This window comes from Castanea sativa, chromosome 8, assembly GCF_040712315.1.
Source record: "Castanea sativa cultivar Marrone di Chiusa Pesio chromosome 8, ASM4071231v1".
In the NCBI taxonomy this organism is placed as follows: Eukaryota; Viridiplantae; Streptophyta; class Magnoliopsida; order Fagales; family Fagaceae; genus Castanea; species Castanea sativa.
In genome coordinates, this window is record NC_134020.1 from 44,330,238 (window position 1) to 44,350,765 (window position 20,528).

General features: G+C 30.8%; 1 protein-coding gene across 1 annotated transcript; it reads right to left on the bottom strand.

Moving 5' to 3' along the window:
• Positions 1-421: 421 nt before the first annotated feature.
• On the bottom strand, positions 422-1,177 carry LOC142608320 (dehydration-responsive element-binding protein 1B-like). The gene has a single exon (XM_075780069.1). It carries the CDS (start codon positions 1,175-1,177, stop codon positions 425-427), a length of 753 nt encoding a protein of 250 aa, XP_075636184.1. The 3' UTR covers positions 422-424.
• Positions 1,178-20,528: the final 19,351 nt, after the last annotated feature.

Here is a 20,528-nt window from a genome sequence, read left to right on the forward strand (position 1 = left end):
AATGGTCCCCTGTCCCCTTGCATTGATGGTCACAACTCACGAATCCCGTTAAAAGAAAAAGAAAAAAGAGTAAAAAGCACCAAATGATCAATGAGACTAGTTTGGATTTCTTATGAAATTTTTTTATTCATTCTAATCCATAGTCTGGGGTAGCTGATACCCCACCCATATGGTGAAACATGATTTCCAATTTTCCATGAAGAATTAAGATCTATAAATAATGTTACATGAAATGGTTCAAGACCGAACGGTCAAAACCTCTTTATCTAGAAACTGGTTAAAAATTAAAATCGACATAGTGGGTTAAACAATACATAAATTGTTGCTTTCATGAGTTCATCATTAATCTACACTATTGCTTTCTTTATATGCAGATCTTCATTTCCTGTGTTCTCTCACAATGTTTACCTAAACAATTGATTAACTAGTCAGTCCATAAAGTCAAATCCAAGTCACAACCCAAATTATCCCAATCAAACCCTATTTGCCTAGCTGGTGGTGTTAGAATCAAGCCCTCTGCCATGCTTTCCAATAGACCCGGCATATTGAACAATGCCTCCTCGTCCAAGAAAAACGTCCCAGGTTGCTCTGGATTATCCTTACTTTCACATAGAATTTCCAATGTTATTTCAGGCTCTATAACCTCCTTTTTGCTTTCCATGAATTGTATGACCTCTAGACAAGGTTCCAAAACCTTTTCTTCCTTCTTGTTATCACTTGGCCTAAAAGCCTCGGCAGCTTTTTGAGCAGCCATTTGTATATCCTTAGCAGAAGATGACTTGGGTCGTGGAACAATCCAAGCGGAGTCAGGAAAATTGAGCTCAGCCAAAGTACCCCGAAGTGCCAAGGCAGCTACATCGTGTGCCCTAGCAGCCATCTCTGGGGTAGGGAAAGTACCTAACCAAATCCTTGACTTCTTGTTTGGTTCACGAACTTCACTAACCCATTTTGTACCGTTTTTTTGCCTAACGCCCCTATAGATCGGGTGACGGGTCTCTTTGAATTTCTTTCTTCCGGCTTTTCGCTTGTAGGATTTAAGTGAGGTTTGTGATGAAGAAGAAGAAGAAGAAGAAGAAGAAGAAGAAGAAGAAGAAGTAGGGTTGCATGGACTGTACGGATAAAGTTGGGACGAAGAAGAAGATGATGAGGAAGACAAAAACTCAGTTTCAAAGTCCATTTCGTGTAAGGGAGAGAGAGAGAGTTAGAGTACGGTGATTGTATAAATTAATTGAGGAAAGAGTCGCTTTGAAAAGAAAGTGGGGTTTATGACTGAAAAAAACACAGAGCTCTATAATTATATAAATATATTATTGGGATTTGGGAAGATGGGGATTTATAGAACACGTGAAACACGTGAGGAACAAAGCACTTTGTCTACGTGGCAAAATGATTGAGGTTTCGAAAAAGCACGTGTGAATGCAGTGGCAGAGCTCGAGCCAGGGAATTAGCTGTGGGGGCTTTGGCCCCCAGAATTTTTAAATTTTCCATTAATAGGTGAAGAAAATCGTGAATAATCTAAAATGTTACTTATTTGGCTCTCCCTAAGATGTTGAGGAGAAAAAATTATTGGAGTAATACTAAATTAATTAATTCCTCCCAAAATTTATTTTGGCGGTCTCTTTAACCTTTTAAAATGCAAAGAACCATTAAAAGTAGCATTTAACCCATTATATAGTCTATAATCTCTCAAAATTCAATTAAAGAAATAACTTTACCAAATTCCATGTCACCAAAAAAATGAACCCAAATCTGTTTAGATCAAATGTTCAATGTAAATCAAGACCTCTTCATCCAAATAAAAAAGGAAAAAAAGAATTAAAACCATTCTCAGTATTTCACTCAAAAAATATCCTCCTTACCTCTAAAACTAAAAGCATGCTGAAACTGTGCAAAATTAATAAAATCTCGTTGTGTGGCTCGATTTTTTGTTGTTGTGTTGCTCAAACTAGCCTCGATTTTGTGCAAATCCACCCTGTCGTCTGTTCAACTCCTCTGTATGACTCTCTCTCTCTCTGCTAATTTGTTGTGAGTATTGAGAATGCATTTGATTGTTGTTGGTTGGATCTAAGTTCCTGTTCTTATCTAGTGGCTTACAGTTGATTTGCACTACTGTCTTAGGAAATTGATAAAATATAATTTTGATGAGACCATTCAAATGACATTGCAAAACCCAACTTCTACTATTTTTTATTATTTATAATCAACTTCTATTATATAGTTAACTTCTACTATTTTATTTTATATTAAGTTTATAGATTGTTTAGGTTTTTTATTTTTTATTTATTTATTTACAGTACATGTTATACAGTTTATTCACTTTATTGTTTACATTTTCTTTAAAAAAAAAAAACTAGAGTATAAATTATAAGTTTAAGTTTTTAAAGGGTCTGTTTGGATAGAACTTATTGCTGAAAACTGAAAATTGAAAACACTGTAGCAAAATAATTTTAAAATGTGTGAATAGTACCGCGGGACCCATTTTTAATGAAAAAGTTGCTGAAAAGTTAAATTTGTGGGTCCGTGAACAGTGCACGAATGCTCACGTAAGACGTCAACACTTGCACGGAGGAAAAAAAAAAAAAACAAAACAAAACGCGGACGCAGGAAACGCGCTATCCAAACTCCACCAAAGTGTTGGTATTTTATGAGGAAATCATTCACAATTGTTATATATTTTAAGAGAAAATTTGTTTAAGATTAAGATGTTACTACTCAAAATATAAATCAGGATTAAACAATGAATTTCGTAGCTATAGTTTTACCATGTAAATCAAAAAAGAGTTAAAAAAAAAAATTGAGTTCAAAATAAATTTTACCATCATGAAAGAACGTAGAGCACAACGAAGTCGAGCTATAGTTTAAAAAAAAAAAAAATTAAGAACCTTATTATATTTTGCTTGGTTCCCCTCTGAAAAAAAAATTCTTGACTCTACCATTGTGTGAATGTAAAACACAGAGAAAGGACGTACAGAAGCCAAGAGCACAAAAACGGTCCCCTCTATGAGATTCCACAAATTGATAGAATGGAAGTTGACAGTGACACGACTTAAATCCAATAGATTCCACAATATATATATATATATATATATATATATATATATATATATATATATATATATATATATATATATATATATATTTCTATGCCTTCATTTAACAACAATTTATTTAGTATTTTACTAAAAAATGTTTGTTGAAAGTGATAAAAGCTAAAAGTTAAATAAAATGAGTTGCCTATTTTTTATTCTTTTGTTGAAAAACCTCTAGCAAAAAAAAGTTGGGTGAGACTTGCAAATAGTTCCAAAACAGGTTGGAAAATAAGCTACCAAAGCAAAAGGGAAAAGATAATAATAATAAAATAAAATAAAATAAAAGCTACTTTATTGTGGGATTCACAAATAGTATGAAAAGGAAAATGTTAGAAATACAATTTTTTTTTTTTTTACAAAAAATGTTATAAACTGTTAATGTGGTGAACGATTATTGGTAAATTAAAAAATAATGTTAATGGTAAGCTTAAATGAGAACTAATAAAATGTTTGCCATAGCAACCAATTATTTGTAAAAATATAATAAAATAGTTTGTGTCTGTAGCATTACTAGTATAAAAAATAAGCAAAAATATTATTTATAAATTAAAGTTTTGTAAATAATCTATTTTAAAAAAGTTTGGATATCAATTTTATGAGAAACAGAAAAAAAAAACTGTTAAAAAACTAATTACTTTTTTTTTTCACTCCTAAAATAATTTAATAACAAATGTCCTTAGGATTTAAAATATTCGTTAAATTTTCCCATAATTTTATTTCAAAAAAAAACTATATATTAATACGCCGTTAGAATTATAATCTTTCAATATGATTTCATATGATATTATAAAAAGCCAACTAATTTAGGAAGCTAATTAAGTGATTTAATATAGTCAGTATTTTTGTTTCCAAATTTTTAGAATATTTTCAAGAAAAATTACAATATATATTTTGATTGTGATAATTGTATTATCATATATGCTAAAATAATGTGGACAACAAACAATCACTTTAATGTATAAGAGCATTCATATTAGTCCCATTAATTTAATATTTCAACAAAAATTTATCTAAAATTTAATGCTGAGATTTTCAACGATGAGGTGATTGTAAATCACTTCATTTTAGATTCTTCATGCATATATAAATTTCTGATCCAAATTCATCTTATTAATTCTAGCAATTTTTTTTTTTTTTTGCCACACATGAATTCAACTTTGAAATTATTGATGTAAAAAAAATGGGAGTAGCAGCCTATTACGTTTTCCAGGCCCCTAAACGAGTAAGGCTCTTCCGCTATCAATGAAACCGTAAGAACATTTTATTTTCCCTTAATATATGAAAAAATAATAATTCACACATAATCGATTAATCTAATTTTTATGAAATAGGAGAATGTCTGACTTACACCACAAATGGAAATTTTCTTCTCACACTTGTTATTCTTGTAAAATTCTCTAATATAAAACCTAATTCACTTCTTAATTTCTTATAAAAGACATAAGGGTTTCATTTAAAATTCTATACCTAATATTCCAAGCATTATTTATTTAATTTTTAAAATATACTAGTTTGTAACTTTATGCATACATATGTGTATCTCTTAAAAATAATCACAATTAGATACAAATTATTTTTTTTTTTTATCTAAGATAGATTTTGTAAATATTTGTTTTTTTTTTTTTTCTCAACCCTTGAAAAAATCTTATAAGAATATCATTTGATAGAGAATACAAATTATTCATTCTTGATTGTTATTATTATTTTTTAAATGGCTCGTTATTTTCACCTCCATTAAAAGATATTTTATCTTTTATTTTTTTGGGTTTTCTTCTTTTAGACAAGGGAAAAAAAATGTATATGAACAATTTTAACTAATTTGTTAAGAATTCATAACCAACTTCAAAATTGCTATTGTTGTTATTTTAGATATAAGACCACGTTTGGTATAATTATTGTAACAAATCTTGTAATAAAATATTTATCATGTTTGTATTAACTATTTAGATATTTGATTGAATCTTTGTTAGAATGAATAGTTATTCTTTAGTAATACCTATTCTTTTCTAAAATTACTATAATACTTATTCCTTACTGCAATAACAACTTTTAAAATTAATATATTTCAAAAAATATAAGCTTTCCATATATATATATATATATATATATATATATATATATATATATATCATATTTTACAAAATTTTCACATGTAACAACCAAACTTATAAATAGAAATAGTTATTCCATTACATCTTTTATCCTCTCTTTTTTCAAAAACGAAAAAATAATCTTTTATTCTAAGAATTAAGAAGATTATTGTTCTTAACTTAATCTCCATTCAGTAGATTAAACGTGTTTGGCCTATCTCATTGGAGAGACTAACTCCTACCTACCATTTTTTTTTTTTTTGGTTGCCAATTCTACAGGAGAGTTTGAACTTTCCTTCTTATTAAGTAAATTATGGACCCTACGATCCAAATGATCAGTCATGTTATGTCTCCTGTACATGCATTTTCATCACTAGTTGATTACTGCAAGAAGACAACATCTTGATTGTCAACCAACTTGAGTTTATCATTAGTTATTTTCATCAAGTGAAGACTCTTTAATCATTATTACTAGCTAGGAACAATGTATTGGTTGCCTATCAACATTGCTAATGGGAATGCTAATACTCTGTTATCAACCTTAAGACCAATCCAATAAGTGACAAATTTGTGACCAAATAACTTAGTATCTGCTCCCTTTGAATATATATATATATATATATATATATATATATGGTCCACATTATTTAAGTCACCATTTGATAGACAGTATAATCTATCAGAAGATATCTAAGACAGTTCAAAGAATGAAAGAAGTAATTTTAGGGGAAGAAATTCGAGTAAATGTATTGCCTGGAGCATTGTTGTCGCATTTATTTAAAATTATTTTTTATATTTGTATAATGATAGTTACATTAAGTTTTGATCTAAAGGCTTGAGTGATTTTTTTTTTTTTTTTGAAAAGGTCTAACTCTCAGTGTGCACGATAATTTTGAAAATTTTGATTTCTGAACTTGAATTCTAAATTAGAGTCCTATTAAAATCATTAAAAAGCTTGAAGTTAACTTGCAAACATTTACAAATTTGATATTTTTGTGATGATTTGTGTCGAAACAAATACAAACACCAGTCGCTTATACATTTATGGTACAGTATTCCTGCACTCGAAAAAGATTAATAACCCGTGCTAATTGCTTCGCTTGTATTTCTATACTATTTTTAATTTTGCTTGGCAGTGATTCTAAAGGTAGACAAGGAATCAGTAAAAGACAAAACTTGGGTTGTTAACTTAAACCTTTGTTACTTTGTAGTCATCTCATATCATTTAATAGAATAATAGTGAAATAAATATTAAATTATATATTTCGTCCTTCAACTTTTAAACATTGTTTCCAACTTTTGATATCCTTATATTTTTTTAGTATTTTATTTTAGTCTTGTTACTTCTAAAAATATTTTAAAAATGTTCTTGAATTAATTGATGGATAGAGTATGCGCGCTACTGCGGTAAATGAAATTCATGTAAATTAGATACCAATTCAGTGCAAGGCCTTAGCACATGGCAAGATATTTAAATTAAGGAGAATAATTATTGTTGAAAAAATAAAAAAGAGGCTAACTCAACCAAGAAAAAAAAACTTATATGTGCTTATCATTACTCATGTGAGTGAAAGTCTCACATCAAAGAAAAAAAAGAGTTGGAAACTTAATATAGCAAAACTAAGACTAAACTCATAGGCTTGAATTTTTTAGTTAAGCAGTATTTCTATATGTTATATTAAAACCTTAATTAGAGTCTTCCCAAGTGTTCTCTCCCCAAGAAATAGAATCAGACTAATGCTCTTGTGCAGCAAGGAGGCAATGGTAAATGAGCTTGTAAGGATGGCATGTGATAACATAACTAGACCCAATCTCATATGGGGTCAGGCCATATTGTCAAGCTTGTAATCTTACAATAATGAAAATCATAGCTTGGGGTCAAACTAGCTGAAGTTGAATTGCAAAACGTAGTAGTGGTGGGTGTCTTCGTCATTGTTGCACATAGGGAGGTTGTTGTGCTCAACATTATCGATAAGCTTGAGCATGTCGACATTATCAACGAGGATTTGGCAGTGATAGCTGGTTGTAGTTGTATTCAAACAGTGTGTATCCACAAGGATGGAGCCAAAACTTTGCGTTAGGGAAGCAACTTTACTGTTAGTTGTTTTGCGGTGATTTCAATTTTTGATTATGCTACTACTTAGTTACTGAGGAATTTTTTGTGTAAGAACAAAATTATTTTTGTTTAGAATTTTTTAAAGAGCGCGCAGGTTGTTTATTTTAACTTTACTATTGGTAATTTTTGTTGTTAGGCTTTTTTTTTTTTTGCTTCTATATTTTGTTTTAGATTTTAGACCTATAAATTTTTTTTGGTTACTAAAATGAGGAAAATGTTAGTTACAAACTTTTTAATAAATTGTTGATGTGATAAGTGGTTATTGGTAAGTAAAAAAAAAAAATGATATAACTGGTCGGCTTATATGCAAACTAATAAGAATTTCTTACCAAAACAATTTATAAAAAGTTTGTTAGTATAACATTACTTTTAAAGAATCAATGATATTGTTTAAGGGGAGCAAAATCTAACATATACATACATACATACATATATACATATATATATATATATATATATATTAAATTTAGGGGTGGTCGTTGCCCCCCTAGTCCAATAGTGGCTCTGTCCCTGTATATATTTCACTACATATGGGAACTCATCCAATAATGTCTCGAATCAAAGTCGAGCTCCCATTCCATATTCTCTGCCCATGCCTTTGGGTTTTGGATTATCTTACTCTCTGGACTTTGGTAATATTGGTATTTGGATGATTAGTCCATCAATTCAAATTGGAATTACATTAGGGAGATTATAAAAATTTTCACAACATTTTTTATAACTTGTTAATGTGATAAGTTGTGATTAGTGCAATATCACTCACATAGAGCCACCATTCTTATTGTGTAGCAATCAAAACTAATCACATGAGTAGTTGTGAAAAAAAAATTATGGAAAATTTGTCACTAAATATATTAAAAATGAAATATATCTTATACTTGATTTTTAAAAAAAAAAAATTTATAGAATATCTTATACTCGAGTTGATAAAATTTTGTCATTGACATTTATCATCTATAATATAATTGTAAAATGAAGTATGTCTTATTCTTGAGTTTTGGTTTTTGTATAAAAACCCCAATTTCATTAACCAATAAGAAGAGGAACATTCTTCCTCAATTGCTTAGAAACAGCAAGATGAAGAGGGTTTTTTTTTTTTTTAATTTTAATTTTTATTTTTTAATTTTTTATGAGACCCAAAAAAACTCAAAAAGCAAAAGTTTAACAAATGCATATGCTTCGGGAAAAAGTATCTCTTCCATCAAACGAATAAGACTAATGTCTCACTAACATGTGTCATGACTCATGTTTCAATGAAATATTGGTCTCGTACATCTAACGCGTAAAAGATTTTCCACGATTATGAGATATGATGTTCAATGTATATCAAAATATCAATCTAGAAGACGAAATTTTGTGGTGAGTATACTTATGTGACCCACCTGTACGTAGTGATGTAGTTGGAGGCGAACGTATGCACTTATGCAAGCACATATTTCATCATTGTTTGCCACATCCAAGAGGCAACACTAATTTAGGGCAGATGGGAAGTATGGGAACTCGGTGCCCACGCCGTGACTTGGACGTGTTGTACGTACGTTCACTATCCATGACTTGCTTTGCCGTTTTGTTTGGGTTTCAGTCAAAACTCAAAAAAGATATACATATCACTGCCAAGTTGTCGGCTTCCTTTTTTCTTACCTAGTACCAACATTTCTGGCGGAAGAAAAGTATCATATACTTTGAATATAGTCAATGAGAATCAAATTAATATATTTCACATTTGAAATTCTCACTTATACAGCCAACCAAGGTTGTCAAAATCGGGATCCTACGTAGGATCGTGGGAGGTAGGTAGGATCGGAGATCGTAGGATCGGATCGTGAATCGTAAGATCCTACCTATTTTCAGATTTTAAGCAAAAAACCTATTGATAGTGACTTTGTATGTTATATAATTACTTAAAATATAAATCCATCCATTAAAAAAAAATTGCATCATAAAATATAATTTGCACGCACTACATCGTTCTTATATCATTCTAATGAAGCAAAATATATTTAACTTTTGACATAATATATCTAAAAAGTTCAGTACATGTTTAATTAGCAACTAAGTACCAATATATTATCTACACATATGAAAAATGTTTTCCAAATTCTAAGTTCCAAATCCAAAATAAGTTAGGCTAGTTAGCATATAAAAACTAGCTAACTACAATTTTACAATATGTAATTTAAAAGAAAATTCTCAATCTAAGGTAAACTAGCTAATTAAATAATGAAGATCATGTTTCATAATTTTTCAAATTTTACTTAATTTAGTTAACAAAATAAAAAAAATAAAAACCTTAAAAGCTTTGTCAAAATCATATACGCAACACAACAATATGAAATTAAGTTAACAAAGTACAAATAAATGATAAACTACTAAGTACTAACTACCAAAACAAATTACCAGAAACCTTAAAGGCAGCAATGGCTCATGGCAACATTATTGAGAGGGTTGAGAGGTGCTGGGTTTTTGACTGAGTTTTTTTTTTTTTTTTTTTAAAACATTAAACTTAAGTTAAGAAAGCTTAAAGACAGTGATGGCTCACCATTAACAGGGCTGAAAGATGCTGTGTTTTTGACAAAGGGCTAGTTATGGCATTTTTCACGTTTTATATTTTTGATAATATCGCAATCTCGATTGATCGAACTAGATGTCAAGCTTGAAATCGAAAATCTTATACGGTCTAGCCAGGAATCAAGTTAGCAGTCAAACTGAAAGAAACTTTAGTTTTCTTGCTCTAAACTTGATTCTTTCTTGATCTGAACTTGGGTCTTTGTCTTGGACTATAAAATACATCTTTAACCCACCTAAGACACACCAAAAACACTATGAATTGGTTACATTTATCGTATTTGCCAACTACAAAAATATGGACTCTACAAAATGCATTTTCTTTTCTATGAAGTTAGAAACACCACTGTCGTGAGTACTAAAACTGTTATTTCTAAGGTAAAGTTCCTAAATCTAATGCTTTAATGACATTGGTTTCAATTGTGTGGTTTTATTTTTTATTTTTGGTTCTAAAATTGATATTTACTTTTTTAGGTCTTATTATTCTATGAAAAAAAATAGTTCTTCTTAACTCAATAAAAATAATCACTTCAAAATTATATAAAACATGGTTGCCTACAGATAGTGAAACACAAGTACATCATTAGATTTTATGTAACAACATTTGTGAAGGCGATACAAATAGATGATTAATTTAGCATAAGTATGTTAATATTAAAAGTGAATTGGCTTCTACAACAGTTTAAAAAAACAGGAACGGTTAAAGAAAGAAAATGTTTTGTTTTTGAAAACATTAAACTTATACCATAGGTTTTTTTGAGATTTTATGTTGACATAGGGGTAAATTTGGGACTTCAATTCATTATTGGGCTTCTAAAACCTGTTGGGCTTGTGGGTTTAGGTTTACCCAAATGAATCCCACTTAAAAAAAAAAAAAAAAATTCAAGCCAAATGGTAGGATCGGTAGAATCGGTAGAATCCCATACGATCCTACGATCCTATACGATTCTACACGATCCTACCTACGATCCTAACATTTTTGCGATCCTGCTACGATTTAAAACTTTTTGGTGAGGTGGGATCGTAAAATCGTGCGATTCTACGATCTGGATCGCGATTTTGACAACCATGCAGCCAACTTTATCCATATGTCCTATTTCTATTCATACACTATGATTTCAACTTATAACATTTATTTTAAGCGGAAATCATATTTTCGTCTCTATATTTTTAGGCGATTCCCACTTTGGTCCCTAGATTTTATTTTTACCGTTTTTAGGCCCTATCTTGGAAAACGCTTCCTATTTGGTCCCTGCCGTTACATCAGAGACGAAAAATGCACACATGACAAATGACAGAATTAAAAAAATATTTAAAAAATCTTATTTTATTTTAAAATAAAATAAAATTTTAGTTATAATTTAATTATTTAAATAATAATTGTTCTTCATGTTCTTCCCCCAAGAACATGGTTGCCCAAAAAATAAGAAATTCAAGGCTTTCTTCTCTTTTATTTCATTTTCTTAGCATCCAAACAAACAAAAACATATACAAAACCTTGATCAAAAGGAAAATGTAGTCCATTTTCCACATTTTACAAATTCTCAAATATAATAATAATAATAAAAAAACATCCACAAATCTCAATCTCTCTTTGTTGCTCTGTGCTTCTTTTCTTTTCAATTTGAGGATTGGAATTTTGGAATCTCTCTTTAAATTCACAAAAACGGTTTGCTCTCAGCAATGTCTTCTTCACAGTCATCACCAGGCTACTACAACACACTTCCCTCCACATCCACAACCACCGCCAACACCGCCGCCGCGCGCGCCGTCTTTGCCACGCGGCGTCCATGGCGCGAGCTCGTCCAACCATTCTCCTCCTTCACGCGCCCTTACACACTTGGCGAAGCCACCGCCCACGTCAAGCGCAACCTCGAACTCAGCCTCCTCTGGCACCCAATCTCCAAGATCATCTTCCTCGCCATCTTCGTTGCCTGGTCTTTCCTTTATTTCCTCCGCGACTGTCCACTCCTCCTCTTCCACATCACTGTCAATGACCACATCCTCTTGGCCTTGCTCTTCATCATCACCATCGTCGCTCTAGTCCTCACCAATGTCTGGCTCAATGTCATTGTTTCGCTAAATACGTGGGACTACTTAACTCTGAATTTGTATTTAAATCTGGGTTTGTTTTTTTTTTTTTTTTTTTTGAGAAACATCTGGGTTTGTATATATTTTTGCTTGCTTGGATGCTAAGAAAATAAAATAAAAAAAGAAGAAAATCTTGAATTTCTTATTTTTTCGGCAACCATGTTCTTGGGGGAAGAACATGACAAAAAATTATTATTTAAATAATTAAATTATAACTAAAATTTTATTTTATTTTAAAATAAAATAAAATATTTTTATTTTTATTTTTTAATTTTGCCGTTTGCCATGTGTGCATTTTTCGTCTCTGATATAACGGCAGGAACCAAAGTGAAAATTGCCTAAAAATATAGGCACGAAAATGTGATTTCCGTGATGATTGCTCTTATTAATCAATTTAAGACATAACTGATTTTTTGTTCGAGTACAAGAGACTTTATTTATTAATAGGTTCCCAGTCAATTATGCCATTTTTTTTCCACAATGCCTATAGCCAAGTTTATCCATATATCGGACATTACTATTCATATGATATGATTTCAACTTATAATGTTTATTTCATGATAGTTGTTCTTATTATTAGGACAAGAAAATTAATTTTTTGTTCGAGTACAAAAAACTTTAATAATTAATATGTTCATATTCATTCTTGCCAAACTTTTTTATTTTTACATAACGCCTATAGTCTATGGTTTGTGTATTCCCATATAGAAAAAATCTCTTATGCGCCTGAAAATTGAGATACCAACTCCTCCATATATCTAGGTATTTTCTTTCTCCATATTGTGTGGACCTCAAAAATGAGAAACCAATGCACTAGGTTGGAAATAGAAGACTCAATTTCAAATATGGTTTTCCTTTTTTTTTTCCAATAATTAAATAAGCAGGGATTCTATTGTAAAATCCTTAATCTAAAAGGGAAAATATAAGTAGTTGAACCTCTATTTTGAGAGGTAATAACACGATTCCACTCATTCATGTGGATTTGGCTCAATTCCAAAACGGGTCGGGAGCGCAATCTCACACAACTATTAGAGCTAAAAATAGAAACCCACCTATAGGTTGAGATTAATATAACCAATCTTTCATAGCTTATCAAAAATAATATAATTAATTTAATTTTTTACTTATAATTTGATAATTAAATCTTGAACGGTTCCATCACAAAGACCAAGATTTAATGATTAAGCTACAAATTTTCGGCAAAAAATCTAGATACATGATGTTTGTTTTATGATCTTTTTACAATTATTATTAAACTTATAATAATAATAATAATAATAATCTATATTTATATATTATTATATAATAATATATGAAGCTGAGAGAAACTCGAATTAAAATTATAAATTAGAGTTCTAATTTTGCGTCATGTGTTCTAAATTATTTATTCTTAAAGAGTTTTATTTCTTAATTTTAGAATCAAATGTGAAACCACATCATAAATATTCATCCAAGTGAGTTATTGAGTACAAAAACCAAAGAGTTTGGAATAAATGAATTTTTTTTTTAAAGTGTTTCACAATAATAATAAAAAATATGGACAATTTACATTTTATACATAATAATATACTTACAAATTTTTTTAAAGAGTTAACAAAATATAAAAATGACTAGCAATAGTATTTAAACTATATATATAAGAATTATATGATACATCTTATTGTATATTGATCTCTAACTGTATCCATACATATGCATGGGATTACAAGCTAATAATAATAACAATAATCTTGGTGGAACCATAAAAAACTCAATTTTGTTGAATGTCGATGCTGATGACTAGGAGATGTAAACAATACTATTAAGGACAGATTGTAGCCGAGAGTTTTTCAAATATAATTTTTGGAAACTAAAGGAAGGTGCATGTTCATCTTCACCTTTCCAAAGTCTCAAAGTCAATGTTGTGGCCGAGGTGGGAGCAGTGTTAGCTGCGCCAGTATCAAAAAGCTATATATTTGACTGTAAAAAAACAGTAGTGATAGGCCTAGAATATATTGACCCATTATGATAAATTAATAGATTAATTAGCCAAGTAGATTAATTAATCAGATTAACATACAATATACGTAGTAGTACAAAAAATCATCAACTAAAATAAAATGCAGTGGAAAATAAAGTTGACACGGTGATTTATTTACGAATGGGGAAAACATTTAAGACAAAAACCTCACTAAGTGATTTTAAGGTCACCACTCCCGAGAATTCATTGTTACCACAATAAGCAATTACAAGTAAAGGAATCTCAGTACTTTATACCAACCTACAGTTAAACCCTTACTCCAATACCCAATTGGATTTGTTTTGTAATAACAATCTCTTATTTTAATGCACGGCTCCCAGTACGTGACTAATTAATAGATGCTCAGATTCCAGTATGTGACTTAATCACCAACTTGAGAAGGATGTTGGCTGCAAAGTTCTTCAATTTATTACACGATGAAGATCACGAAGCTCTTTGGTGACAAAACCCTACGATGTACAAACACAACAGCTTTTTCAAGAAAAAGATAAACTAGGACATATGTCTCCGGTTCACAATATGCTTGTGAATAACTTTTGCATTGATGTGCATCAGTTGTAACAGCCCTTATAATAATCTTTATATATATTTAGAGTTGTGAGAAAAGAAAGCTCAAACATCTATTCATGGATTAGAATCAAAATTAGAGCTGAAAATCTGTTTTTCATAAATCTCAAGGAGCTGTCGAGCATTGGGCTTAAACAATTTTTTAAATCTCAATAGATACTAGCTGTCGAGTTTTAAAAACCAGCACTCCTTCACTTATTTCTTAGACAGATTTGCATGGTTTTAACTCTTGAACTTGAAACCTTGTTTATTAAAGAATTAAACACATTCTAAATCTACCCATTTACAAGTAAAGTGCATTTTGTCAAAGAATTAGTTAATATATGATGACCTATATTCCTAACATGAAACAAATATGTCATAACAAGTAGAGACCTAGTTTGCTTGTTAGGAATTTCATGTGTGGTTCGATATAAAGAGAAACATATTTCAAGTCAACACAGGTCCGTCGAGTACGATAGATAGATAATGCGGCCACAGTCCTAATAAGAAACCATGTTTAACATGAATGCTGCTAATGTGCTATCATGTAAAATGTCGAAGAAGGAATCTAATAATGTCGAATAGAAACAAAACTTGCTTTCTTTCTTTTTGTATTGATTCAAGGCTAGCTTTTGCTCCACAATTCTCTTTTGCTTCTCTTGTACTTCAACATGTACACTGCGTTGATTTACCTAATTTTTTATTAGGTGCCTCCCAATATGAACATCACCATACTTTTAGGATACATCGCAGTTTATACAACATATATAGATACTCTTTATCACTTTTCGTAGTTAATTTAGACGCTTTTTTATTTTAAAGAAAATTTTAATCACAAGGAATCATTTTACCATCTCCCCAAAGTTAAAAGATATCTGGTTATATATTACCCATAGACATAGGTAGATACATTTCTTTATGTTTTAATAATTAATCCAACCTCTCATTTTATGATCTTAGCAACAACAAAAAAAAATACACTTTACCACAAATTTTTTATTTGTTTTAAATTGATCATATAACTCAATGCAATTTGAATTACTTATAAATCAGAGTTACCTTTGTTTAACTTTTTCTTTCCACATTTGATAGTTCAAGCAACACTTTTCGGATAGTAATATTCTAAGTACAAAGTTTAGCAACATAATTAGTTGTAACCTAAGGCTACAACCTTACTCAATAAAATAAATATTACTACATATTTTGAAAATCTAACTATTGAATTATATGTTTTTTACGATCTTAATACACATGTCAAATTTTGTGTCAATTGAATATTATTTACTATATAATCTATAAACTTATATTTTATGTATAATTTTAAACTATAAAAATTTGCAATTTAAAAAATTAATTTATTGATGATATAATTATTGATCTTTAATTTTCTAGAAATTTTGCAAGTATGAAGGATATAAGAAGAATATATAATCCAATATTTTGATAGAGGAGAGAGAAATTTGATTAAAATTTACACAAAAAATAAATTGAAAATATGATTGTAGCATGTCATAGATAGAACTATATGCAAATGTTAAAAATATTTGGCATTTGGTTTCTGGTGTTTAGTGTGCCAAATCCCAAAATTTTAGTATGGCATATATGATACCAATGCTCTATTTGTTTTGGCAATAGTGTTTTCTAGAAAATGAGCTATTTTTCAAAAAGTATTTTCCATAAAACTATCTTATTTTCCTATGTTTGGTAGCAACTTTGAATGAGCTGAAAAAAAAAAAACTCTTAACTTCTATTATTTAACTTGCTGTAAGATAAAGTTGTTTTCCAAAAATTTTAGTGGAAAATAATCTCTAAAAATAAACCATATTTTTTTTATTGATCAAAGATAGTTTTTCTTTAACGCATTTTATCTAATACTACTAAATACTAAAAATAAGAAAAAATATCTTCACATAATGTTTTCCATCAAACAAACAGAGCAAAGCAAATTGCCTAATTTCTTTAAAAAGAAGAATCTCCACTATCACCACATCAAAGAACATCTTCAGGATTATAAATACAATGTGAAGCCTTGAAAACTATCTGACCCGATTGCCCAATTGCAAAGAAAATTCTTTTATATATATAAACCAAAATTAAATTGAAATATAAGAAAATCCAAAAACAAAAACCACTCTATGTTTCCTCTCTCTCACAACTGGTGGATCCGAGGAGGATCCACCAATTGAGAGAGAGAGAGAGAGAGAGAGAGAGAGAGAGAGAGAGAGAGAGAGAGAGAGAGAGAGAGAGAGAGAGAGAGAGAGAGAGAGAGAGAGAGAGAGAGAGAGAGGAAACATAATAACATTGCATGGTCATGGGTGGCTCCAAATGAAGCTCAGGAATTTCAAATGAACCCCCTAAATTGGCCCCAAATATATTATAATATAATTTTTATAATTGTTTTTGATCCCTAAAATAAAATTTTGAAAACCTAGCTTCAAACTTTGTTAAACAAAGCTTAAATATGATGCTCTTAACAATATCTTGGCATTTTTAAACATACAGTCTAATAACAAACTAATTTGATCTAAAATTTGAAAGATAAAAATAGCCCAACAACTAGAGTATAAATGTGTTAACAATCTTAATTCTTAAACCTTATAAAAAGTCCATTTAGATCTTAAAATTTTTTAAATCAATCAATCCAGTGGAAGATTAGTGGATGAATGATTGTTTGGCAGTGTACATTAAAATCAATTGTGTGTGTGTGTGCGCGAGAGAGAGAGAGAGAGAGGAAACATAATAACATTGCATGGTCATGGGCGGCTCCAAATGAAGCTCAGGAATTTCAAATGAACCCCCTGAGTTGGCCCCAAAAATATTATAATATAATTTTTATAATTTTTTTTTACCCCTCAAATAAAAATTTGAAAACCTAGCTTGAAAATTTTGTTAAACAAAGCTTAAATATGATTCTCTTAACAATATCTTGGCATTTTTAAACATACAAAAAAAGTCTAATAACAACTAATTTGATCTAAAATTTGAAAGATAAAAATAGCCCAACAACAAGAGTATAAATGTGTTAAAAATCTTAATTCTTAAACCTTATAAAAAGCCCATTTAGATCTTAAATTTTTTGAGATCAATCAATCTAGTGGAAGATTAGTGGATGAATGATTGTTTAACTGTGAACATTGAAAAACAATACAACTAATAGGATTGATGGGGAAAATATATCATACAACGATTTCTAAATATGAAACCTCATAGAAGGTAATCATAAAACTTCATTTTTTTTTTTTGTGATGTCAATATATTCAAGTTCTCTTTTCTTTTAGATTTTATGTAATTTATGTTTCTCATTGAACCCCTAAAATATAATCATAGAGCCAACACTGCGCATGGTATAACTTATCCTTCTTATGACAATCTTGTTACCTAGCTACTATCTTGTCCTCATTAATGGTTATCTTTGTAGAGTATGGCTTGAATTAGGAGTTCGACTCCATGTTGGATTTGGATAGTAAAGGAATTTTAATTTATTCCTTTTGGTTTACTGTTGTTTAAAGTTATCAAGTTCTATTAGAAGTCTTGTCCACTACTTGATTTGTAATTCCTCTTGGAATAGGAGTGATTCTCCTTTTGTGTGTGGAAAAAAAAAGTCTAGTCCTTCTTGGTTTTGGATCGCTAGCCAACTTTCTCCTCTATATAAAAGAGTGAGTGCGTAGCAATTATAGAGAGTGTGTGAGAAAAGGCTCTCTTGTTTTGGTTATTTGATATTTGTGGGTTGCAATTTGGAATAATGAGAGAGATTTGCTACCGCTTGGTTTTGGTTCTGCGGTTTGGAGATTTGCTCTCTCTTAGTGTGTTGCAACTTTTGGATTTGATTTGAGATTCTCTTTGATTTGAGCACAATTCGCATGCATTTGATATTTGTGAGCTTTTGGTTCTTTGGTATTGTATTTGTGAGAGAGAGCTATTTAGGTGTATTTGGGATTTGGGTTTGTAAGAGTGTCTCTACACCAATTTGTATTATTCCAAATTTGTTATAATGAAATTTATTTGTCATTGTTAAATATTAGCATTGATACACCATGTTGAATATGCAATTATGGATGCGGAAGCAAAAGCATAAAGTATAGAACACAATAACACAAGAGGATTACGTGGTTCAGCCTAACGGCCTACATCCACAGAGGAAACCCTAAAGGGCTACATCAATAATATATTAGAATGTAGAACAAATCCTGTGTTACAATGAACCATAACATGTGTATATAGTAGACTAAATCCTAAACTAATAGATTTCTAGTACAAGTAGGAAACTTGGCTTGCACACAAAGTAGAATTAGGCTTGGGCTTATGCTAATGGGCTAATATATCTTTAACACCCCCTCTCACTCAAGATGGAAACTTGATGAAATCTTGAGATTTGATTAGGTTGAAAAGATCCCTTGAATGAAATTTGGCTCTGTGACGGTGGCTTGAGAAAGGCAACGGTCTTGCAGTGTTGATGCAACTTCTAACGGTGATATGACTATACCGGAGAATTTTGACGGCAGTAGTGAAAAACCAAAGAAGATGAACGTAGCGAAGAAACATCAAGGAAGACAAAGATTGCTCTTAATACATCGTAAGGACAGAAAACCATGGCCGTAGAAAGGCAGCTCTGATACCATGTTAAATATTAGCATTGATACACCATGTTGAATATGCAATTATGGATGCGGAAGCGAAAGCATAAAGTATAGAACACAATAACACAAGAGGATTACGTGGTTCAGCCTAACGGCCTACATCCACAGAGGAAACCCTAAAAAGCTACATCAATAATATATTAGAATGTAGAACAAATCCTGTGTTACAATGAACCATAACATGTGTATATATAGGGTCCGTTTGGATAGAATTTATTTTGCTGAAACTGAAAAATGAAAACTGAAAACACTGTAGCAAATAAGTGAAAAAACGTGGATTATAATTTATGATATATAAACACTGTAGCTCAGCTGAAATTACTGTAGCATATAAATACAACATTTTTTTCCCCTTCCTTCTTCTCTCACTTCTCAGAAATGCACACACCGTAGCCTCTCGTTCTCAGAAATCCACAAGCTCAGAAATCCTCCGAGCAAACTTCTCAGAACTCCGTAGCCTCTTCCTTCCTTCTTCTATCACTTCTCAGAACTCCACAGCGTAGCATCTCTATCTGTCTCTCTCTCTCTGCGCTCGTGAGAAGCTCTCATCTATTCCGATCACTCCGCCGTCTTATCGTAATCCATGGGTCGCCGCAGCTCCGGAGGTCAGTCTTCTCTTTCCTTTTCTTCAGATCTCTGTGTTTGTTTCTTTCGAAGCTGTTTTGATTTGTTTTTAGCTTTCTATTTCTCTGTTTCATTTCTAGGGTTTCAGTCACGCCTAATGGATTTTTGTTCCTTAGGCCGGATTTTTGTTCCACTCTTAAATTTTAAAAAGAACTTATGCTCCAAATACACCACCTCTTCCGCCGCCGTCCCGGTTTCGACTCTTGCCAGCTCAAGTACACTGGCCGTGACTGTGATAGTGGAGATGGCTTTGGAGTTGGTCAAATCCCCAATTCATGTTATGGAATGGTTTACTTCTCACATTCCTTGTTAATTTAATTCTTGAAATTAAATAATTATTAGTTTTTAATTTAGTGAAAATCTGGGGAAATGGGTTTTTCAGTAGGGTGGTTGTCATTCTGTGGATTTGGTTGCTACTGACTCTTAATGGCGATTTTGGTGAGTCTGATAGTTTGGGGGTTTAATGTTTGCAGACAGGTCTTCCGGGCAGTTGGCCGGGCTGAATTCAGAGAATGGCGGAGTGTCTGACGCCAAAATTCTCGTGTGAAGGTACTTTTTTAGTGGCAAAGTGTTTTTAAGGCTACTGTTTAGGTTCAATTGATATCTACTTGTGGCTTTTATATGTTTTTTTTTTTTTTTTTTCAAGAAACTTTGCAATTGGTTGAGTAAATGAAATGAGACGGACATTGTGGGACAATTTATTCATTTTTGTTATTTTTTGTATTGATAAAGTCCAATTGAAATAGA